Here is a 25800-nt window from a genome sequence, read left to right as displayed (position 1 = left end):
CTTCATCACAGGTCTAGTCTTCATCACAGGTCTGGTTTTGACTTGTCTCTGTTCAGGAGAAGCTGGCTCAGTTATTTTAATTCTACCTTCAAACTCAGTGCTCTTATTTGGAAAGGTTCTGATAGTATAATAAGAAACAGCCAATAACAGCGCTCCTGTGCAGGAACTTTATTTATCCTGTGTCCTACTTCTTAAAATATTTGTTCACTGAACGTTGAGTTTGTTTCACTTCGTCACATGTTGAATTTATTTCAGTAGAGTCTGGATGTTAGCTGTAGTGGATTTTTTATGAATGTAAAATCCTCGCATTCGCATTTACACCTCCAACGGGGATTAGCAGTTATACATAAAACATGTGTTAAATGTTCTCTGATATCCGCTGGTGATTTGAATTAATTAAATCAGAAGCAAAGCTTCACTCAGCTGCCAACTGGGGCAAATTATTATTCATCTTCTGAAGGCCTCCCAGTCATTAGTTTTGATTTACAGTCGATGTACTGCAACCACCTTTCTGCTGAATCTGTGTTTCCCTTTTAATCTACACACTCAGAATCACAGAGGGACTGAGATCAATGTTAGCAAACAAAATAATTCATATTTTATTCATATAATCACGTGTTCAGATCTCACACTGGATTTATTTGACCCAAGGGGAGCAGTCAGAGAAAAATATTTCTTCAATGTCCTACATGTCTTCACTCTCAAAGATCTGCATCCAGGATTTATATTCATCATTAGAAACCTGCAGGAGAGGGGTGGAGCTTCTTTTCTCATTACAGCTCTGCCATCCAATCACAGCTGAAGTTTGGATTATAAAGTAGAAGAGGCTAGTCTCCTGTGTTCGTCTAAAAGGTCGACGAGTCAACAGTTAATCACACAATCCATCGTTTCAATATTAGATCAGTGTGTGTTTGCACAGATTATAGACGAGCTTCACGACTCTGAAACAATTACTGGTGTGTGGTAATACACACACACACACACACACACACACCCCTTCCTCATCACGACAATAGACAGAGGAGGCAACACGGCTGATAAACCGTGTGTGTTTTTATTGATGACTCAGGACAAGCACACACAAACACAAACAGAATATATAGTTGTTATTATCTCACTAATGTGTTCAAACACACACACACACAGACACACACACACTTAATGGGGAGGCGGCTCTTTGATCTGAGAGCAGCTCCACTTGCCGAGAGACACAGCGACAGAAACAGAGAGAGAGAGAGAGAGAGAGAGAGAGGGAGAGAGACAGAAACAGAGAGACAGAGAGAGAGAAACAGAGAGACAGACAGAGACAGAGAGAGACAGAAACAGAGAGACAGAGAGAGAGAAACAGAGAGAGAGAGAGAGAGACAGACAGACAGAGAGAGAGAGAGAGAGAGAGAGAGAGAGAGAGAGAGAGAGAGAACAGAAAGAGAGAGACAGAGAGAGGGAGGGAGAGAGACAGAGAGAGAGAGAAACAGAGAGAGAGAGAGAGAGAGAGAGGAACTCAGCTCTGCTGAAAGCGGACTCCGGTATTTTTCTACCTAAAGGCGTTGCAGCCGCTGCCATGACTCCATCTGTCTGTTAGAACCGGGAGACTCTCCGTCTGTCTCTCTGTCTCTCTGTCTGCTGTCTATCTGTCTCTCTGTCTCTCTGTCTGTCGGCATGTGAATGCCTCTGTCACTCCTTGATGCTTCCAGTGTGTTTCTACTTTCACCTTCCCCAGATGGGAGGGTGATCTGCGGACCTCGGTGAAGAGCCGACGTTCAGGACGTGACTGGACCGCAGAGGAGGCGCAGCTCACTGGGACAGAAGCTGGGAGACTACGCAGGTCCGTAGGTGACACACGTACCGTCATTTAACCTGTCAGTTAACCCGTCACTTAACCTGTGATATCTTTACTGAGCTACATACATCAGCACTGACACTGACAGCCAAACTACAAGTACAAGAAGTAATGTGGTATTAGTTATTATTTGATCCTGCATGTTCGTATTTATTCATCTGTATCAAACATATATAACCCTCTGACAGCCACAGATCAGTCTATTTATTAATTTCATGGTTGACTGATTAAATGATTGATTGATTGATGTAAAAGAAAAGAAAAAACTGACAGGACATAGACATCTTGACCACCAGGACATCCTGACATGTTTATAATAGTTTACAAGTTTGTCAGTTAAAATACAACAATAAGTTTAAAACTCAATTCCTGAAGCACTGATTTAAAACAACGTGTGTTGATATTATTTACTTTTCAAGTCTTTGGTTGTTTGGGTACGGTCATCAGTAACCCTAACCCTATTCTCATGAACGGGTTCATATGATATCGTACGAAACTATTCTCACCGCCGCTGGTCATGTGACGACGTTTTGGCAGTTGTCACAGTTAAATTTAACCAACAAAAGGTAAGCATTATGTGACGACAGTTTAGACACCAAAATGACTACTTAACGATTTGAAAAAATATGATGGTTTGAATTAAAACCCTCCCGGGACATGAACACCTGTGTTGTATACAAACACAAACAAAATAAGAGGACCCTGAAAATCTACCAACAGATAACTGTGGTTGACTCATTTCCGGTTATAAGGTTTATTACTTATCACAAGTGACAAGTAGTCTCATCAGCCTAAACTTTAGTTTAATTTCTTGTTCTTCTTCAGCAGTCTAATAAATATTCAGTACTGGAGAGTGAATGGAGGAAGTGTTGATTTTTAATGTGTTTATTTTGCATTAAGGAAACACAAAAATAAATTTAGACGGACAGCAGATTCTTTTCTTCATGAGGTTGTGTTGAACTTTATCCAGTTTTTTCTGTAAGCATTTGTAGTTAGTTGTGATATTTTTATAACTCAGACCAATGAGTCAGCTCTGCTCTGGGTAAAACTGTATTTTTAATAGAATTTATTTTTGATTTCCAAATATCTGCTGGCTTTTTATGTCTACACTTCATTCCTCCTTGAATTTAATCTTTGATCAGTTCTTCATGTTACTTTCATCGTTGTACATCGTTGTTTCAAATCTCATTGAGCTTTAATATTAAAATTAGTTTAGACAGATGTTTTACTTATGTTTTTTTACGGCTGTTATCTCCGTCGGGTTGTAGAGATCAACAGTGACCACCCACTTCTTTAATGGCGCCGTTTTTCCCCACTTACTATCTCTGTTGACTTTTCATGAAATGCTCATATAAAGGGTTTTAAACTTGGAACCACGCCAACCAACTACGAAAAACGGAAAACATTTGATTCAGCGGAAAAGCAAAGGTACAAGACTTAGAATTAGAGAATTCACTGGTACTAGCTCCCTGTAGCCATTCTTGGGTTTGGTAAACATTTCCATGCTAACAGAGAGCTCCATCACTCACAGACGTTGCTGTTTGGCTTAGGATTGTGGGTAGTGTAATATTTCTCCTTAAGATCGAATAAAGCCTGTTGTTGGATCCAGCTTAATTTCATACAGACTTGTGTCTTCTACAGGAGCAAAAACCTCCGTTAGCTCGCGGTTAGTCTACCTCGGATGGTTTAGACTTCATGGCTGATAATCTAAAGCCTTATGGAGAAAATCAATGGGGTTTTACGTCCAGAACCATCTTGGGTCTTTATACCCTCCCATCCCCTGTCACAGCAGGAGGCCGTCTCTGGCTGATCTGTGCAGTGCATACTGGGTAATTCATCTGAAACTAACTGGAAACAGTTAGTCACACACACAGTCACAGTCACTGAATCTCATCACCCTTATCTGATAGCTCCTCGACTCCTCGGTCCTCGGCAGAACCGGAAGTGGTTATGTCCCTCCTAAGTGAAGGCCGTCTCAAAGCTCTTATTTCTGCCTTGAGGACCAAGCATCAAGGAGCTATAGACCTTTTTCACGGCAGACATGTTGACATGTCAAAGTAGGGAAAGCACAGGTGTATTCAAAACCATTACTGATGGCTGCATTCCACTTAGGAGAGGCCCTGGTATTAAACCATTACTGATGGCTGCATTCCACTTAGGAGAGGCCCTGGTATTAAACCATTAATGATGGCTGCATTCCACTTAGGAGAGGCCCTGGTATTAAACCATTAATTATGGCTGCATTCCACTTAGGAGAGCCCCTGGTATTAAACCATTAATGATGGCTGCATTCCACTTAGGAGAGACCCTGGTATTGGGCATGCTGACTCACTGAAATAGCTTACTGGGACACTTGATGGAATTGAGCCATCGTTAAGGTTATCAATTTCAGCTTTTCCTACTATGACAAGTCAACATGTCTGCTGTGAAAAAGGTCTATAGGCGAGGAAACACAAGAGCAGCCTTCCTGGGACCTGTGCAGCTGAAAGAGTTTCTAACTCTGCCCAAACAGCTGACCTATAGAGATGAGACGTCCTTCCTCTGAAGCACCATCAAGTGGTGCGTCAGAGGAAAGGGCTTCTCATCTCTAACACACATTTGCTCGTTGCGTCTCTCCTCCGATGATTTCCTTGGTGGGAGGGACTAAGGGCGCTGACACACTAACCCGATAATCGGCCGTCTGACAGTCTGGCGAGGTCAGTGACTCTAGTCTGTTCAGTGTGTCCCGTGCCGTCGTCCGTTTGGGGGGCTGTCGGCCTTCATTTTGGCCAACCTGACATGTTCAGTCGGCAGCAGGGCAGTCGGGACTCACCCAGAAATGGTGAGCAGAATGAGGTGACTAGAGTCTCTCAAAATCTGATGAAAATCTTTTAAACTGACCTTTGTTGTTCTGAAATGAAGACAGATTCAGCAACTGCACAGCCTATTTCTCTCTTCAAATGTTTTTGGAAAAATGTTTCAGTGAACTATATTAGTACAATATGAGATCCTATTCTGAACGGCCGCCATGACAGTCTGGCTTTGAATTTCCGGAGAAAAAAAACCCACGTGACACGTTCGTCCAATCAGCTGCCGGTTTTTATTTTTTGGGCAACAATACAGAGTAGCGCCGCCTGCTGTTATGGAGACGTATTACCTCTCATCTCTTCGGTGTGTTCTGAGGAACTTTTTGGACCTCGGGAGACTGATCAGTCCAACTGGCTTTACTGCCAAGGGTCGGCCGTCTGGTCGACTGTCTGGTCAACCGTCTGGTGGTGTATAACTGCTATAAGATGCGAGGAGGGGGAGGCAAGTGGAGGACTCGAGGAGGCAACTTAAGCGACACGAGAAGCAGCGCTGGTGTTTTTAATCTGATCCATTATTTTCTCTGACAGGAAGTGATGTCATCATGATGCTGCCAGTCTCCAGGTTCAAAGGTCAGCCGGTTGGCATGATAACCACCACAGCCCCCTGGCTGTCCTTCAGCTGTGACCCCGCCCCCCACTGGCTCTGGTTGGCCACGCCCCCTCTGCTGTTCTACCAACCAGCTGTTTTCATACCTGAACACACACACCTGATACAGGTAACACACACACACACCTAATAAAGGTAAAACACACAGACACACCTTATACATGGTAACACACACACACACCTGATACAGGTAACAGACAAACTCACACCTGATACAGGTAACACACACCTGATAAAGGTAACACACACACACCTGATACAGGTAACACACACACCTAACCACCATTGCTGATTAGAATGTATCTGTTAATGGAAGGGTTAATCTGTTAAAGTTATGATGCAACTGTCCACTGAAACCTGCGGCTTTAAAGGTGCTGTAGGTAGGATTGTGTATAAAGTATGTGTGTATTAAAGGTGCTGTAAGTAGGATTGTGTATAAAGTATGTGTGTGTTTTAAAGGGGTGCTAGAATGATTATATAGGGTATTTCACACTGTTCCTTATGGGCTCCTAATGGGGTATGTAACATTAGTTGGGCTGAAAATGGCCTGGTCGATATTTTATTGGCCCTTATGCATCCCTGTGTTTTGGCCCTATTTGTAACAAGAGCTTTTCTTCCAAATATGGTATGGTCATGAAAATTTAGATGAGCTGCATGCTGCTTGGTTGAGCCTTATCACCGTAAACACACACGTAGAGACGCGCGCTGATTGGTTGAGCGAATTGCCATACACATGCATTAGAGACACGTGCTGATTGGTTGAGCAAATCCCCAATACACAAGCTTTAGAGATGCGACAGAATCTCATATTCCAGACTCTGCAATGTTTCGTTACCAAATTCACTTCTGAGACTTTTTTATGCGAGAAATCAACTATATAAAGCTCAAATATGGGCCGTTTTACGAAAATGGATGGCTAATTGCAAATTTGGTACAACTGTGTGTCGGAGTTCAGCGGCCAGTGCTGCCTGTGTTGCTGCCGCCCGGCCTGCCTTCCTCCACAGACCCCGGCCTGCTGTGAGCTCGATTGAACTCCGGCACGGCTGGTAGCCCACAGCACCTCATACCCGCGCAAAGTCACCGTTTGGGCTAATGGACTAGCTACCAAACGCCGCTGCCCTGACAGAGCTCCAGGGCCTGAAACTCCTCTCTTCCTGCTAGCTAAATGGCCCGTGTGTGAGAGTGAGAGCGCCGTCAGCGAGCTTGTTACACCAGCAATCTCTTACCACATGTCACGCCACTTAGCTATACAAGATATACCTAAATGTCTTATAAAGCTAACAACGGTGTCCGATTTCAAGTTAATGAATATTTGTGAACTGTAAGGGTTTCGTTAGCTGCGACTGTCCCTTCAATCCTATGTGTACAGATTGCGGCTAGTTAGCTTCATTTTTGGTCGTAATTCGAGTATATTTACAGTTTGAATTTCATCACGCCATGTATACAACATCTAACTAAATGTTTTATTAAGCTAACAACGGTGTCCGATTTCAAGTTAATGAACTTTTGTGAATTCCAGAGGAATTCTAAGAGGAGGCTAGCTAGCTCTCATTGATAGAGCTCCATCCAGCCACAGGCTCTATCAATGAGACTCACGGACAAGCGGCGTTTATTTCCCCAATCGTTTGTTTAAATAACTCAACACATTATAATTACACACATTAAAAGAGTAACTGGAACCTGTGGCAAGAGAATGCTGGCGTAAAAAGCTCGCTGACCGCGCTTTCACTCACATACACCAGGCATTTAGCTAGCAGGAAGAGGGGAGTTGCAGGCCCTGGAGCTCTGTCAGAGCAGCGGCGTTTCGTAGTCCATTAGCCCAAAACGTTGACTTTGCGCGGGTATGGAGTGCTGTGGGTTGCCAGCCGTGACTGAGCTCCATCTACCTCACAGCAGGCCAGGGTCTGTGAAGGAAGGCAGGCCAGGCGGCGAGGCAGCAACACAGGCAGCACCGGCCTCTTAACTCTGACACACAGTCGGACAAAATTTGCAATTAGACATCCATTTTCGTAAAACGGCCCATATTTGACCTCTACATAGTTGATTTCTCGCATAAAAAGTCTCAGATGTGAATTTAATGGTAAAATAGCAGATGAACAATGTATACAATTTCTGAGATCTGCACGACCTAGATTCAGAAGACTAACTGATCTCAGGTCAGTTGTGTAGCCTATGCAAATGTTGGGGCGTGACAAAGAGAGAGACTAGAGCCAAATGAGGAGGAGCCGCAATAGTTGACGTCAACTATGGGGCTCGTTGAGATTCGCCCGTTTTCAGAGGCAGTTTCAAATAGTGAGATTTGCAGAGGAAAGAGATGTCAGTGGGATTTAGAGGTTCTATCTCCTACCTGCGGGGATGGTCAGTCATGGAGAGCCCGGGGGCCTGGCCATTTCCACCGGATGTCTTGACAGCCGAAAAACTCGTCTGTAACTGTATACTCACATGCGTAACCCAATTTTTAGTAGATCAAGCTGGCTGGAGATGCTGTTCATCGAGCAGAATGTAATTAGGACAGAGTAACAACATGGACACAAACAGCCAAACCAAACACCAAAAAGGAGAGGACTGAACCGCTGCGTCCATGTGGGCCGCCATCTGTAGTCTCTGGCTGCGGCCTAACTGTGGCTCTCATCCTGCCTGAAGTCTCTTAGAGGCGGGGAGTAAGGGGGAAAGACCAAAGTGCTGTAGACTGATCTGCTACACATACAGCTAATGTTCATGGCAAATTTAATTGTGGGTTAGCCCAGCGCTGTCAATCATATTGAACATAACTTCATGAGCAGGTTGAACGGTGCTGTGACATAAAGTTACGGTTTAGCCACCGAGCAGTAGCGTTAGACACTTGTAGCACATACTTTTGAGCTGCTCTCAGTCTTCCTCTGCACATTGCACATCATTAAATCATGATGAACCTTTGGCCGTTCTGAAGAATCTCAAGACTTGTCATGTTTCATCTTATCTCTTCATGATAAAATCTCTTAAACTGTCTAAACGGTTTGAATGGAAGCTGTTAGTTTAAAGTTAAAGCCGTCGATAGATCAGTGTTACTGCATCAGTCTGTTTCTCTGATAACATCTGTGAATGGTTTCAAGTTCACCAGTTAAAACAGCGATTATTTCAGTCGCCTAATGTGAAGTGGCTTCTCTGCAGTCTGGAGATAAGATGAAACTTTAATGATCCCTGAGGGCAAAGAGAATAATTGTCTGTTAATTATTGGTGGCGTGGTAATTATCTCTTACAGCTCTTCAGTGGCAGAGTTTAACATCTTATAAGCAGACTTTCTGATTCCATTTCTCCTCTAAGTTTATGGGGACTGAACAAAGAAAACTGATTAACTCTGACAGCTTTAAAGAGAAGGTACACACTGAGCTGAAACCTTGACAACAGATTGTTTTTAAATGTGTGAACATTTAGAACATGTTGTCCTACTGATTATTTCTGTTCCATCAGTTCCTTATTGTTGTGTTTTCTGTGGAGTTTTGTCATGTCTGAAAGTTTGTTATTTTTTATTTACATGCTTAATCAATCAATTACATCAATCAATCAAAATGTTTACCTTAAACCAGAGCTAGTGACACTTCTGGAAGAACGTTTGCGGTGTAGCAGCCCGATAGTGTAGTCCCTCTTTAAGAGGAGTGTGCTGTGAGTAGGCTACAGGTGACCGGTGATTACTCCGTGAAAAGGAAGCACGAGATTCATTCAGTTTGTGATGACTGTCAACCCGGTGTGCAGCCACTTGGTAAGCTCTCTCTTAATTACAAATGTTTTCTTGTCTGTTTATGATGTGCGCTTCATCTGTTGCCATGCTATGTTGTTGTGCTGTGGTTACGTTTGTTGCACGTTAAAGACAACGCTATGCCAGGTTGGTTAACTGATGGCGAGGTTGTGAGATGAAGCTGCTGTTTAGACTTGTGATATTGCTGCACCATACGTGTCCGTTCATGTTTACTTTCTTTAGCTTTATGAATGTCTGTAGAAGTATGAATCGCGGACCGGCGTTTAACGTAAGTGACGTTTACTTCCTGTTTTACCGCGGGGCATTTTGGGAGCTGTAGTTTCCAGCTGTTAGCAGAAACACTGCATGCATCTTGCATAGGCTTTGCATAGGCTTTTGGTAGGTTTATGATTTGACATGTGAAGCGTGTACATGACAATTATGAAATGAGTGTTATTGTTATTGTGGAATAATGGTGATGGTAATGATGATAATAATAATAATAATAATAATAATAATAATAATAATAATAATAATAATAATAATAATAATAATAATTAAATATTTGTATTTGATTAATGTTGATTGATTTGTATTTGATTAATTTGTATTTGATTAATGTTATTAGAACTGGGGACCTGTTTGTAGTATGCACATGAGAATTGAAATATTGCATTTCTTATTATTTCAGGTTTATTACCTGGTTTCCCTTTGTGAACAGCAAGAAATTAAACAAACAAATGTGGAATACCGAGTAGTATTCTTTTGTACACTGGGTTGCCCTTTCTGTGGGGAGAACACGGAACACTTAGGCCGGTTACACACTGCACATGTCTCGCGAGCGTGGCGTTTCTGTTACGTCTCAGCTGCGTGTCAGCTGCGTGGATTTTTCTGTGTCCTACATACCAGAAGCGTGTCTGACGTGGCGCTGCTCCTGCTGCTAGGTACAGGGAGGGCTGATCTCGGGACATAGTGCCGACAGATTCAAACTCTGATAAATGGGTAAGTGGGCTGTCTGAACAACTTTGTGTAGCTATAAAGAGCCTATATAGCCTATCTGATGTTGGACTGTCACTCAGAACACACACTACATTGTTATCGTAGCCTATCCTACCCTTTATATATAGCCTACTGATTTGATTAAAGCAAGACAACGTCGGCAGGATTTTCTGCAAAATATGTTACAGAATATTTCGTTCTGTATGACAGGTGCAATATTTGAAAATCTTTTCTCTGAAATTTTGTATTACATTTATATCTACATTGATGTCAAAACCTAGACTTTCAAACATCAATATGTCATTTATTAATATGTATTTGTGTCAATGACATATAAACATATTTTCCTATTCTATTTTGCCTGGAAACGCTTCTCACGCCGGCAGTGTGTAAGCTCTAACCTGTTAACATGGGAGCCGAAATATAAACAGACACGCCACGCAGCTGATACGCTCGCGCGACGCTTCCAGTGTGTAACCGGCCTTATATTCTTCTGGTTCTTTACGTAACTGGAAAGGTCCCGTGGTTCTCAGGTTCTGAGCAGGTGACTCACAGAGGAGATAAAAAAGTAAAAAGTGTTCTTGTCGTTTCAGTGGGAACGTCCGGCTGTTGAAGTGGTTCCTTTCGTTCCTTCGTTCTATCGCTCTTCACATCTTCATCCTCCTCATCTTCTTCATCCTCTCCCCATGGTAAACATAGGATTATTTCTGTGCCTTTAATTCCAAGCAAGACTTCTCAAGTATCAAACAAAATCACGAACTCAAGCGAAACACTTGTCACCTCAGAGGTAAAAGTTCAAACTTGCAAACAAAAAATGTGTGTAGTCGTAAACTATTGTTCTTTTTTCATTTGATAATATGTCTTTTTTTTACAGTTTGCTTCTCAATGATCAGTCTCAATTTACATAGTACAACTTATCCAATACCCTAGCATAGTGTATTATCAGTCCAAAAGCAACTACAACAATTTGTAGTTAGCTCGATAATAACTTGTCATAATAGACCATATAGCTACTGACCTACCTGGGACAGCATCGTAGCTCTGCTCGGGTCCTGCAGGTCCCACAATGTTCCATTCTTCTACAGAGAGAAGACGATCACTAATACAGCTCCATTGAGGAAGGCCTCACTAAGCCTACATGATTCCATGGCAAATTAGCTCAGTAACGTAGCTACAGTAAGCCAACGTTACTTGGCTAGCATTTGTTTTAGATAACGTTAACAGTTAGCTTACATTAAAAGTAACTTACACAGCTTTACTAGCTAGCTAGTAACTTAACAAAACGAAACCACAAACATCTAGTAACCATGATCTGAGTAGAGTGGTTTGTGTGTCCTCCAAAGTCTCTAACATTAGCTGCACTGAAACATCAGGTGCAGGCAGGCACTGAGCTGTCACTCAAACATACTCCAAAAACTCATTAACCAATGGGGACACATACCTGTAAGACCCGCCCACGAGAGAGGTTTGTGCCAGAATGGCAAACAAAGACTTTGAAAGCGCACACGAGAAAGCTGGGAGCAAAACTGCAAACATGCTGGAGAGAGAATAAGACTGATCACTGCGAAATAAGCAGAGGGAACTGGAAACAAAAGGTCATAATATCAGACAAATAAAAAACCAATAGTTTATGACTACACACGTTGACTACAACTGTTTTGTTTACAAGTTTTAAGTTTTACCTTTGAGGTGACAATTGTTTTGCTTGGAATTAAAGGAACAAAAATAATCCCATAGGTAAATACACACACACACACACACACACACACACACACACACACACACAGACAGACATTAGTATGATGCTAACATGCTAACATGTGTGCAGCTAGCTGAAGGCTGGATCTCTCCAGAGGAAGTGTTCCAGAGGAGAGACAAGCCCCTCCTCCTGACCAATCACATCAGCCAGAGGCCAGAGAGACACACCCCCAGGACTCGCTCGCTGCTGAGATCACCTGACACAGGTGGGTGGAGCCAGATGCAGGCCTTTGATTGGCTGGGACACTGAAATCATCTGTCCAATCAGAAACACAGCTCCTCTGTTAGCCCTGACTCCTTGTTAAAACATGTTTGGATTTGTTCATGCAGCCGGTGGCGGAGACATGCGCGCCGCCTTCAGTTTGAACAGGAAGTCACAGAAACCCTCACTTCCTGTTAGATCTGATTCATTTAAATGTTATCAGACCCATTTATCACTTTGTTAAAAATCTCTGCAGGTGATCTACAGCTGATGTTTTAACCCCACGGACTGAAGATGATCTGTTAACCTCTCAACATAGGTTCAAATCAGACAAATATCAATTCAATTCAATTTTATTTATAGTATCAAATCATAACAAGAGTTATCTCGAGACACTTTACAGATAGAGTAGGTCTAGACCACACTCTATAATTTACAAAGCCCCAACAATTCCAATAATTGCCCCAAGAGCAAGCATTAGCAGTGGCTATTGCGACAGTGGTGAGGAGAAACTCCCTTTTAGGAAGAAACCTCGGCAGACCCAGACTCTTGGTAGGCGGTGTCTGACGGGCCGGTTGGGGTTATGATGAACAGTGGCAGTAATAGTCAGAATAAAGATAATGGAACAGTGACTTCAATGGTAGTCAATCAATCACAATGAAGGGTTGATATAAACAATCATCCTGTTGCGTTTCCCATCATGGGTCTTCCAGCCAGTGGAGAGCTAGGGAGTCTTTTTATAACCACAAGTTTAGACATGTCTCTGGTGATTGGTTAACATCTCTGACATGCCCACCAGGTTTACAGACACGTCTCAGGTGATTGGGTAACATCTCTGACATGCCCACCAGGTTTACAGACACGTCTCTGGTGATTGGGTAACATCTCTGACATGCCCACTAAGCCAGAGAAAACAAACCTCAACACTCGCTGCACAACGTTCAGAGGAAACATGTTGTTCAACCCGGAAACCGCAGCAGAAAGGTGCACGCTGTTTAGAGATTAAATGTTCTCCACCTCGGTGCTTGGCTCTAAAACTTTCGCCCGCCTCGATGTCATGACATCATGGTTCCCACGTGCGCATGACATCAGAGGAAGTCGGGATCATGTCGGACATGAATCTAATGTCACAGAAGATTTAGAGGGACTTTACCTGCCGCCAGGACACCCGGGGCACGTAAAAAAAAACAACTAAGAAATGATTTCCCGCCCAGCAAAGAAAATACTCATTTAAAAAACTGCAGCCGCCTTGGTTCCCACATGTGCATAACGTCCGAGCGACTCTGCATCAAGTCGTTGCATCTGCCAGGACACTTGGGGCGCGTTCCGAGGGTTACTTGACAAATGTTTTCCCGTCCAGCAAAGACAATTCTTATTCACATTTATTGTGAAAAGCATCAATTCCTGTTGGCAGCTGGGATCAAACCAGCGTCTTTTGGAGACCAGATGTGCTTTTTGAGTACTGCATTAACGTTTGCCATGTTTCCATGACAACAGTGCTCATTGCTGGGAGCTGATTGGCTGTGTGGCTCGCCGTTTAGAGACTGTGTGTGTGTGTGTGTGTGTGTGTGTTGTGCTGTCAAATGTAATATGAAGATGATTGGTCAATTTAAAATCATCCAGTGAAGCATGATGGGAATATTCTGCTGCTGCAGACCTGAGACAGCAGAAATGTTTCTGTCTTTATGTGTTTTATTAAATGACTCGAGACAACGACAGGGTTGGAGCTGAAGAATTACGTGGCTCACATTTTTATGAATATGTTTTTAATCTTAAACTCAGATTCTTATTTGAAGACATCAATGATCATTTAGAGAAACAATAATGAGGTTGTTTTTCAACAGAAAAGTTTCACATTAGAGTTTAATCACTATAGGACGTCAGAGAAACTTTAGCTCCACTTTAAATGTCAGCCTTATAATTGTGAAACTGTCAGTGTTTGCTCACGGATGTGAGATTGGGCTGTTTGGGTTCTGACTGACAGAAATTTGACTGCACTGAATTACATTTGACTAGACTAGATATAACTGGACTGGTTTTCAGTCTTATCTCTTCATGTTGTTCATGTGTGATTCCGTCATTAAAACAGATTCTGTTTCTAATTAAAACAGAAACTGAATTCCTCGGTTGGTTTGCACTCGGATGTATTTATGTCATATGTTTTTCCCCAGAAGCCTCTCTGTTAATTTGTTTGAGAGACGTTCACAGGCTGTCAGGGGCTTGTGGAAGCAAACAAATGCAGATTAAATGTGCTTTTATTTTTGTGAACGTGGGTGTGTGTTCGTGTTGTAGAGGTTTTCTGGCTAAAGCTCAGTTTCTGTTCAGTTTACACTGTCAGGATTGATTTGTCTCAGGTTTTCTAAACATGGTAACATATGGAAACTGTCTGCATGTGAAATTTTATTCGGATTTTAAATCACACAACAGCACATTGAATAAAATCGTGATGTCTCCAACAACGAGCCTGTGCAACGATAAAAGATGAATAAGGCCTGAATGCTGTGTTACATAACCGGATGAAGGAAGTGAATACAGCAACAAGGAAACGCTCTAAATGCTGAATTCTGTAAATTCAACAGCAAAAGTAGGATCAGAGACATCAAATGTCAGACGTCAGTGTTGAGGAACAACAACACATCGTCACATAGAGATGATAAAAGACCTCCAGATGTCCATGACGATCAATTTCAGGTGGTCTTGTACAGACGATACTTACTTCAAACCAAGTCGTTATTTTAGATGTGAATGTATGATTGTGGATTCTGACAGAGTTTCTGTCAAACAAATGGAGGTGATTTGTAGGAGACTACATTGTTTGTGTGTGTGTTTGTGTGTGTGTTGCAGTTGTAGTGATGTTCTTGGCAGCAAGCGGGGACTCACATTAAGTTGTGTGTGGGCGTTAGGCAACTGAGGGCTCTGACTGGCAGCCTGCTTTCATTAAACTGCTTGTGTGTTCGCTGTGTGTGTGTGTGTGTGTGTGTGTGTGTTAGCTGTGTCTGTGTGCTTGTGTTTGGCTGTTTAAGTCCACAGCGTTTGACTCAGTTTCAGATCTCAGACCTGCTGTAGAGTTATTCATTCCCTCTGAATGTCATTTTAATCATCTAGTTCTCTCAATCTCAAGCCTCTACTCTTAATAAAGAAAAAAAAATTTTGCAAAAAAAAAATATAACGAGTCTCGCTAATCGTCCTGCACCAGTCAGAGGAACACTTAACATTGTTGCTCTGCTCGAAGATCTGCAATAACGTTGGCACCAAGCTCAGAATCTCCGCATTCACCATATGGACTCTGCAGAGAGAGGCATCGTGGGACTCTGCAGAGATCTGGGACTCCTAACCTGGGACTACTCGCAGAAACCTTGGACTGACCTGTGACTCTGCAGAGACCTGGGACTGACCTGGGACTGACCTGAAGACCCGAATAAAGAAACTTTAACCTAGAAGCAATCCTGTCTGGATGTCTGAATGCAGAATGAATCAACCACAGATGGCAGTTACACCAATATCTACTTGGAGATACTTAACTTCCTGTGCTTTGTGATTGCCGACCCCGCCCTGATAAGTTTCACCTGTCCCTCATTATCTTCCTCCTCAGAGTATTTTTTCTGTGTCCTGTTCTCTGTGCCAGTTCATCTCAGTTCCCCTGTGTCTAACGTTGCAGCATTATCTCTCGTGTATACTTCTTGTGGATATAGATCAGATGAGAGCTTAGCGCACTGTTTTTTGGATACCTCTGCTTGTTCTTGGACTGATTTCCTCTGATCTAAACCCTGTTATACTTTAGAGTCTGCTCTTCGTTTGAGTCCTCTATCTGTTGCAGTAGTGTCACAACAAGCACAGCATTAACCCCCTTGACACCAGTGGTGGAATGTAATTAAGTATGTTCACTCTAGTACTGTACTTCAGTCCAAATGTTGAGGTACTTGTACTTAACTTGAGTGTTTTCTATTTATGCCACTTTCTACTTCTACTCCGCTATGTTTCAGACCGAAATATTGTAGTTTTTACCCCACTACATTAATCTGACAGAACAGAACATCTGATTTGTGCGTCCTCTTCTATATGACTACATTTCATTGTTCAGCTTATCACCTCCGATTTATCTCGTTTTTTTAAGATAACTTTCCTGAAAGTCCGGGAACATTAGCAGTAGTTTTGGATGGATTTTCAGGCTCACAGAACAGACTGCAGATTTAGTTACAGCCCCAATATGAAAAAAAAAAAAGTTGTTTCATGCTTCTTGCGTTCAGCATGGCCGGCGCGGATGGCGATATGACACAAACGCGGCCTGGGCGACCGTTAGTTGAGGGTCTGAGCGCAAAGCCGCGGACCTCCAAGACTTTGTAACAACGCAGACATGTTTGTATAGACCACGTTGCAATGATTGGCTACAGGAGAGAAGAAGTCGTTTCTTTGAGCCACTCTGACCACAATAAGTATGAAAGACCAGACGGTTCGTGACGACCATGCGTGCTGTCCGCAGCGCCCCGACCACTCTGAACGCAAGAATCATGAAACCTGTTTGAGTCAGCTGAATCTTTTGGTTAGTTCTAAGTTTACAAAAGTGCTGAAGTGTCACTGAGCAAGGCAGTGATGGAGAACCAGGCCAACATGTTTGTGTGTGCAGGTCGAGTTAGAAGAGACGCCACAAAGACCAGAGACACCAAGCCACACGCCTCCTCCTCCCTCCAGCTCCTCGCTGCGTCTCCTCTTCAGCTGCCTCTCCTCACTGCTCCTCCAACAGGTCAGTCTGTTTCCTCATCAGCTGGTTTCTCTTTTGGATCAGTAACAGGTTCTGGATCAGGAGCAGGTTATTGATCACACAGGGTTAGGGGGAACACGTCCTGTTCACACGTGGCTGTCAGCTGCTTTGTTCTTTAGTTTATTATTTTATTTCATCTGACCGAGATTAAAATGCTGGTATTGAGTGATATCCTGCTCTGGGTTGCACCATCTGTGCGTAAGTTCAAAGGTAGACTAGTTTCAACAACAGTTCTCACTTAGGTCAGAGTTTACGCACTACTGACATTTTTTTAGGGTTGCACTAGCTGAATAATTCGAACATAGTCATAAATTACAACTTAAAACTAGGTGTAAAGTCCTCCGTAAAATAAGTCATGGTGCATCGTTTTGAAAGGTGGAATAACTCGAAGAATGAGGAGGAGCGAGCGGCTGTTTTACATCAGCAACATGTTCTCCGGAACAGATTAGTTACATCCCTTGGATAACTATTATGATTTTGATTAATAATCACGCTTTTGTTTTCCACGAGCAGAGATAGAGGATTATCGACTTGTTGGCAGCAGACTCGGGTTATATAACCTTCTAATTAACAGCTACTAACGTTAATTCATAACAGTTTTCCAGTGTAGGCAATCAATATGTTTGTTACATATAACAAACATATAACATTAGTTTAATCTGCCCATAACATTATATTACCCATGTTGTAGTTGACGTGTCATCACTCAAAGTCACTGTTGTTATTTTGCACTAAACCTAGCTGCAGGTTAAGGTTGTAAATTATCACCTAATCATAACGCGTTGTCCTGGTTTATGTAACGTTACCTTTCTGTGGCTGTTTGTTGATTAATGTTACAAACGTTAGCTGTTTTTAGCTGTTAGCTTCTTTGCTATTGCTGAGCTAAGTGTTCAAAGACAATTGGCAAGAGAGACAACACAGTTTTAATAATAATAATAATAAACACTCCAAGAATAGTGCTTTTTACTGATTGGCCAAAGAAAGTGAAAATGTCATTTTCTGCGACACTATTCTGGTTAGTTTGGACTTTACGCCAGAGCAAACTGAGATTAATTGTATCTTATTAATCTATAGTATTAAACAAAATAGTTTCAGCGTTTCGTTTAGTTTCGACTTTACACCCAAACTTAACATAGAATTATGTGCAGATGCTGCAAAATGTTGCTTTTATTAGTTTCTGGATCAGTAACATCTTCTGGTTGTGGTTCTGTTCTGTCCTGTTCTGTTCTGGTTCCCTTCTGGTTCAAATGAAGGAGGCACATCATGATCCTGAAATCTCCTCAGTTATTGTGGATCAATAACAGGTTCTGCTTCTCTTCTGGTTGTGTTCTGTTCTGGTTCTAGATGAAAGGTTTAACGGTGCTGCTGCAGCTTTAAACAGAACTGTGCTGAGTCATTGTAGATCATACAGACATGACATCTTTATAAGTAAAACATGAAGAAGAAAGGTCTGACGTCTAAATCTGGTTTTATTATTTCATATTAGACTCTGCAGCATGGCCAAAGCTGGTTAAAGATGGTTATAGATGGTTGAAGCTAGTTAAAGATGGTTATAGATGGTTGAAGCTACTTAAAGATGGTTATAGATGGTTGAAGCTAGTTAAAGATGGTTATAGATGGTTGACGCTAGTTAAAGATGGTTAGAGATGGTTAAAGCTAGTTAAAGATGGCTATAGATGGTTTAAGATGATTAAAACATTCAGAGCTATTGTTGTTTGAATATTTTACTTTTTAAACCAAGGATTCCTCTCTGCAGTCTGCACTGAGCAGGCTCAGAAAATACAAAAACATCTGAGTTCTCATATAAACATTCATTGTTTTGCCAGTTTCTAAAATGTCAAACTGAACCAGGGTGATTCTTACCTGAGGTCACGTGATGCTGAATTATGGGAATTGTGGTCTTGTTGCAGCCATAGACTGTAAATATAACGCATGCAGCAGTCTCCCGTTGGTTTGTGGACTGCTGTTTAGAAGCCTTGAGTTTGGAGATATGGGTGTCACCATCTTTGTTTTTTGCAACCAGATGTGATGATTTTTGAGAGTGTGGAACTGGGAAGGATGACATGGTTGTTCATGGTTTCATGGCATTGTGCAGCCTAAAACAAGTTGAGGTCTATTTTAATGTCCCCAGTGTTAGCATAGTTAGCATTGCTAAGCCTCTGTCCTGATTGACAGGTAAAGCATCCTGTGCTTTATCGTCTATTTTAAAATAAATGGAAGCATCATTTACTAAATGAACATCGTGCTGTGTTGAACAGTGTTGGGAGTAACGGCGTTTAAATATAATGGCGTTACTAACGGCGTTATTTTTTCAGTAACGGAGTAATCTAATTAATTACTTTTCCCATCGTTGCAACACCGTTATCGTTACTGAGAATGTAAAGTGGCACGTTACTACAATTTGGTTGAATGAAGTGCGAGGTGACATCAGCTGCCTGGAGAGAGCAGGGGTGGGGATGATGACACCGTTGCATATGACTGCACGCTCTGACTACTACTAAACACAAGACAGCGACGAGCCAGGGAAATTTAAAAGGTAGTGTTCTCGAACTGGAAGTACCGGCACTACTTCTCGCTCATTGAAATTAAAGGCGAGAATGTTTATGTAACATACACGCTATGCCCAGGAAAAAAGACTTTATCTACATCTGCCATAAGCAACTTGAATCTTATGAAGCCCCTCACATCAACACATGCTAACACGACGCTTGTTGCTGCTGCCAACCCAACCCTAAGCCGAAATGCAGATAGCGTGATCTCCAGCGAAGGAGACGGAGCCACTCTGTTAAAACAAGCAACGCTCGATTTTTCGGGTCAACAACAGGTGATACTGTATATAGTGTTTTTATTCTTCAATCAGTTAATATAAACATCTTTGACATTTAAAGATGTTATAGAATGTAATAGCGTTATAGAACATAAAAAATAACGTCACAGTTACTTTGCTAATTAACTAATTACTTTTACAATGTGGTAACTGAGTTACTAACTCAATTACTTTTGGGAGAAGTAATTACTTTTTTAAAGTAAGATGACCAACACTAGTGTTGAAGAAGACTTGAAACTAGAGATTGAGACCATAAACTCAGTATGAAAATGTTTACTGAGGTAATAAATCAAGAGAGAAGTCTTTTTGGAGCCAGTGGAGTCGCAACCTGCTGGAAGTTAGAGAGAATGCAGATTTAGGGAGATTCAGCTTTGGCTTCACTTTTCAGAAGTTTTGTCTGTTATTACAATTTTTATAGTCTGTGGTTGCGGATGAATTATAGAGACAGAGCGCAATGCATGAAAATCTGAAAGCCACGCCAACTGGGGGAAAACAACTCTCTGCTTCTATTGATGTGTTGTGTGAAGGTGCCTCGTCATCAATTCTGTCTGCTAGCAAACAAAAGAAACATGCGTAAAAGCTGCTGTGTGGTGATATTTACTATCATCAATGTGTATAATCTATAACTTAAGTTTTTATAAGATGCCGACCCACAAAGCTGAGTTTTTATGTAGACAAAAGTGGAAACAGACGTGAGGAATCAGCAAAGACAATGGGGAGACGCTAAGCTAACAATACGTCCAATGTTACGCAGCAAGCGTTTTGTTACCAAGTCAAATATCCAATTATCAGTTTTGGGCTAACTATATTTCTGTAAATTAAGATTAAGCATTTTGCTACAAAGTCAAATATGCAAATGTTAGTTTTAGGTTAGTATATGTCCACGACATTCCACTTCCGAGATTTGTTCCGGTGCGGCCGGAACTCTGCCGGATCACGATCTTTTCGGCAGGATGTGCGTCCCCTTCCTCTGCCTGATCTCTGTTACATGACTGGCCCCCTGTCTTTGTGTTGGGGTTCTAACCTCTGGTGGATTTGTGAGGACTATGGTTAACTGCTCCTCAGATCTCTGCAGGGTAAATCCAGACAGCTAGCTAGACTATCTGTCCAATCTGAGTTTTCTGCTGCACGACTAAAACTACTTTTGAACGTACACATGTTCCACCAAAACAAGTTCCTTCCTGAGACTATTTAGCAGAGGCACCGTGGCTCCATCCAGAGCGTAGCCCCGCCCACCATGATTGTGATTGGTTTAAAGAAATGTCAATAAACCAGAGCAGGTTTTTCTCCCATCCAGGAATGTGTGGACTAGCCAGACCTGACTTTGCACCACTGTGGAGGAAGATCTGGCAAGAGACTAGTTTTAGGCTAACTATATTTCAAAGATAAGCTAGTGATGCTAGCTAGTGTCTCCCCATTCTCTCTGCTGATTCCAGTTTTTTGGGTCGGCAGCTCAGAAAAACGTTCTGGTTTCTTTACCCTGTTAGTAGTGAATATCAACACACAGACAGAATAAAGAGGAGGAAACCATTATGCATCAAGGGACTGGTTGCTGTTGCATAATGGGACTGGTTGCTGTTGCATTGTGGGACTTGTGGTCTCTCTAATGTTTTTTTCCGCAGCATATCGTTGCAGACTCTCACTGGTTCTTTATTGTTTGATAATTATGATTCAGCTCTTGTTGATTTCATACTGTTGTGGATCTGAAGCCCCACCGTCTGCTTTGTTTCCTGCAGCAGCGAGACAAATCTGCAGCTCAGCGTGTCATTTTAGAAAATTATCTGACTAACAGCAACACAAAGCAAATAAAAAAACAGCAGCGGGGAGAAGAACAAACGGATCAGACCAAAATCAGAGGCATTGTGTAAATGGCTCTCAGATATTCATTCACTGATTTGTTGATCTATTGATCTGCAACTGCCAATCATTCAACAACATTTCTATGTATTAAAATAAGTATTCTAGCAAGAAATTCGTTTTTGTGAATGTTGGGAGAACTTTTAGTGCCACCCTCTCTTCAGTTTGTCTGGGTGACTGGTCCGATGTTTTTAGGAGGATTGAAGACTTTTGAAATCAGAGGCTCCTCTGTTTCAACATGTGACTGAAGTGGTTAGTTGAAAACTATAACGTCTTAATTTGTCAATAAAAAGATGATTAACTAATTAAAAATAAAATGAATTAACTCAACACAAAGTCTAAAAATAAGTTTTTTTGTTTAGTGTGTTGTGCTGCTTCATCAATAATACATGATTCATCAGCTTTTAAAAAAACAGCTCGTTACAGCTCTTTGTTTCTGCTTTGTTTGATTATCCCGAAACTGTGTGTGTGTGAGCGTGTGTGTGTGTGTGTGTGTGTGTGTCTCATTTCTCAAAGGCATTGTTTAATCTTCTTCCCACAATCCCCTGCTCCTCTCATCCTAACTTGTGTGTGTGTGTTGTGTGTGTTTAATGAGGTAATGAGTTCTGAATAATAAAGGGCACGGACGCACGCACGCACGCGCACACACACACACACACACACACACACACACACACACACACACTGCTGAATATTCGGATGAGTAGATTATCTACAGTGATCGGGTTAATGTTTAGGGTTGGGCTTTGTTTTGATTTTAACAATTCCGATTCTTACCCTCGAAACAGGTCACATGATTATTTCACAGAAAAGAGGAAGATTTAATTTGGATTCCATGGTGATTCACAGTTTTATCGCTTTTTCAACGTGAAATAAAGCCGGACATTGGAGCGCCACTTACTGTGCTCCACGGCTGCTACACAACGAGCACCTGCTGGAAGTGCGGCCCATCGCTACTGAAACCAAAACTTGCGCGTGTTAAATCTGGAACCGATTATCAGATTCCAAACTAAATTTCACAATCAAATTCAGTAACAATTTGATAACGATTCTATTGGAATCTGGTTTTTGACACAAAGTTGGAACCGGTTCTCGATGCCGACTCCTACGATGGAATCCATGCAACAATCTCTCCTAAAGATATATCTGATCTGTTCAGTCCTGTTGCTCTGGACTTTAATCTCTGGTATCTGCACCTGGTCCTCACCTTGAGCCCCTCCCCCCCTCAGACAACTATAACATGTTCTTCATACGCATACCACAATAAAGCTCACTTTATGAACGGCTCTGGTTCCAGAGGGATTTTCCCTGTTCAACATCTCTGTTGACCTTTCATTAAATGCTGATATATCGAGTTTTAAGCCTGGAACCAACCAGCTATGAGAGGAATCAGCACCATAAATCATTGACTTGTCTGTGTCATGATCAGCTTGGGATCTTCGATATCTATTGTGAAAGGGCGCCGCCACCGCCCAGGAGGGTTGTGATTGGTTCGTCCCCTAATCAATAACACATAAGCAGTGCATAGCTAGGCTGCCATCGATGTTTCATCTGCTGTTTCTGTCCCGCTCCCACTCTTTCCTCATGTTTTTACTTTTCTTTCATATTTTTTCATGTCTTCTTACTTTGCTCACTTCCTTTTTTATTTTGATACATGTTTCCTCCGCAGGTAATTTCCTTAAGGTCGTTATGTGCCTTCACACCTTGTGTGATCACCTGCTAGCCCTAATGTCCTGCGCCTGTCTCTGTCTCCCTAATGTGTTCATATTCACTCCTTTCTCTTCTTTCTCTGCCAGTTCATCTTCTACCCTCGTGTCGAGCGTTACAGCCGTTTCCCCTGTGTGCTTAGGAACTGTTGGTTTCAACTGTTCTGCCCTGTGTTTGTGGAAACCCTTTTGTGACTTTAACTGCGTGTCTGAGTCCCCTGTTTGCCACCAGCCTGACAGTTTCAGAGCTGGGACAGCAGATGTGGGGATGAGGTTGGATGTCCTAACCAAATCCAGGAGATTCCCAGTGGAGGTCTGCTGGTTTTATCCACCTATTATAGTTGCAAAACACTCTCAATTGTTGAGACTCATCACTTCTTCATTTCAAGAGGAAACCGTAGTTGTCTTCTCATGGTTATCCTGAATTGTAGCTTAACAAGACAAGAATGTACATTTCCATCTCTGCCCACATAAACATCTGTAATTCTCCCCATTTTCCAAAGATGCTAGGGCAGTTTCTCCTCATTGATTAATACCACATATCTTAAGACTGTTTCACAGAAGAGGATCTCTCATCCATTAGATATTCCTTTTTAAACTGAGTCCAAAATGTTTTTATAATCCACAGTTTGCTCAACTGATCTTTACTTGGTTTAGGTGCTATTGTGTCGCTGCCAGTTGAGGAAAGTGTTTTAAGATGCTAACCTATCAAAGTGTGAGGGAGATACTGGAACAGATTCCTCACTGATTGTAATAGGACGGAAGTTAACAATGCTTCCATATCTGTAAAAATCGTCTCGATTTCTTCATAGATGCTTTTCCGATCACTTGTCTGGTGGAGGTGTGATTTTATGCACCTTAATGGTCGCAACACCCTGAGAATTTACAGAGTTAAAAAAAGGTGAAAAAACACTGCGCTGCAGTTTGAAATCAAAGTAACTCACACCCTCTGTGTCAGTAAAAACCTCCTGATCTCTGTTGTGTTCAGGAGCAGTTTGATAAAGTGACTCTATAAACTGAGACCAGAGCTTTATTGAACACTCTAACACACACACACACACACACACACACACACACACACACACAACAACTATTCTGCAGGATGTAATTGGTGTTTTTCAGGAAGACAGCTCATAGCTCATCTTTACAGCTTTTATACTGCAGACACACAGAGACACACACACTCACACACACACACATGGGCGGCTGTGGCTCAGATGGTAGAGCGACTATCAATTGGAAGGGCGGTGGTTTGATCCCTGGCCCTGCAGTCTGCATGTAATAGTGTCTATTGGCACGGGCGCCCTGGTAGCTCACCTGGTAGAGTTTGGGCCCAGTGTACCAAAGATCAGTCCTTTCCTGTGGCCCTTTGCTGCATTTCTTCCCCATCTCTCTCCCCCCTTTACAGTCTACAACTGGCCTATCAATTAAAGGCCAAAATACCCCCAAAAATATTCTTAAAAAAAGTTTCTTTGGGCATGACACTGAACTTCGGCTGTGCGACTGGTGTGTGAATGCATGAATCTGATGAGCAAGATCTGTAGTCATGGTTACAGGTTAGGGAAACAGGAAGCGATGCAGCCGTTATGGATGGCTTACAGAAACAGAAATGGAGAAAGAAAAGGATCTTTGGATGTCAGGTTAAGGTTCAAAGCCCTTCCACATGGTTCTCTCTACCAGACTAAATGCTTCTTAATTTAGGATTCATCGCAAGTTAACTACGGACAATAAAAAATGATTTCTTTGATTTACTTTGATCATGTTTGCTTCCCCCTTCTCTAACCAAGACATTAAAAGTTTCACATTTTCAAATCTCTTTTTTAAGTCTCCAAGGATTAAATGTTAATAACACAAAGTGTAAAAAGTGATCTTGTTTTCAGTCGGAGCGTCCTGTCAACAGTTTGAAAGTCTAATTTGTTGTTGGATGGATGTTAATTAGATTAAAGAGAACAAGAAGGAGACACGTTTGTGGAAATTTGTTTCCATCTCATGACAGAAAGACAAAAATATCAAAATTAATGGATAAGAGAGATGTTCATAACTGCTGACAAACTCAGAAACAAATCATCTTTATTTATTGAATGTTTCTTCTCATCTGTGTCTCTCTCCGGCTGATGAATAAATGAAACTCAAACGTGAATAAAACATGAAATAAAAAGCTGAAACTGCTGTAGTTTTAAAATTTTAAACAATAAAAGACAGTCATGAAGTTCATATTCATCATGTGTCTAATGTTACATGCTAAATACGGACGTAATAAAAACATTTAATCACAGCGCCACCTGCAGGACAGACGGTCGACACGCTGAGAACATTCATCTTCATTTTCTCTCGTCTCCTCTTCAGTTCACTTCAAGACAAATGTTTCTCTGACCGACTTTCTGTTTTTCAGAATAAAATTAGCAATCACCATCTCAACACACAGACACAAACTCACACTCACACACACACACACACACAGATACAGACACACACACACACAGACACGCTGTAACACAATCAGTGAATTTAGTGAATATTTTCACATCAGGTTTGCTTATTGCGACGAGATCAGACTGGAAACCATTGATTAGACATGCTGCATACACACACACACACACACACACACACACACACACACAAGGTTCAGTTTATTTTAGTTTATTAATAATTAAAGAGATGAAGTTTGAGAAAAAAGAGCTGAT

The 25800-nt window shown here is 41.8% G+C and overlaps 1 protein-coding gene across 6 annotated transcripts in view; it reads left to right on the top strand.

Annotated features, from left to right (window-relative positions):
* Positions 1–1445: 1445 nt before the first annotated feature.
* The window catches only part of LOC120551744 (transcription elongation regulator 1-like protein), a 51762-nt gene continuing 27407 nt past the window's right edge, over positions 1446–25800 (top strand). For 3 of the 6 annotated variants that reach the window (XR_005637913.1, XM_039789287.1, XM_039789286.1), the window contains exons 1-5: positions 1446–1825; positions 5215–5402; positions 10601–10696; positions 11836–11971; positions 16592–16708. Coding sequence is in view for 5 of the 6 variants with exons in the window: in XM_039789287.1 (XP_039645221.1) it covers positions 5229–5402; positions 10601–10696; positions 11836–11971; positions 16592–16708 (523 nt within the window). In the remaining variant the exon portion in view is untranslated. Of the gene's footprint in view, positions 1826–5214; positions 5403–8859; positions 9033–10600; positions 10697–11835; positions 11972–16591; positions 16709–25800 lie in introns of those variants that run through there. The other 3 variants (XM_039789290.1, XM_039789289.1, XM_039789288.1) reach the window with 3 other exon arrangements.

This window comes from Perca fluviatilis, chromosome 21 (genome assembly GCF_010015445.1).
Source record: "Perca fluviatilis chromosome 21, GENO_Pfluv_1.0, whole genome shotgun sequence".
NCBI classification, from domain to species: domain Eukaryota; kingdom Metazoa; phylum Chordata; class Actinopteri; order Perciformes; family Percidae; genus Perca; species Perca fluviatilis.
The sequence above is the reverse complement of the archived record's forward strand: the minus strand, read 5'-3'. Positions and strand labels throughout refer to the sequence as shown.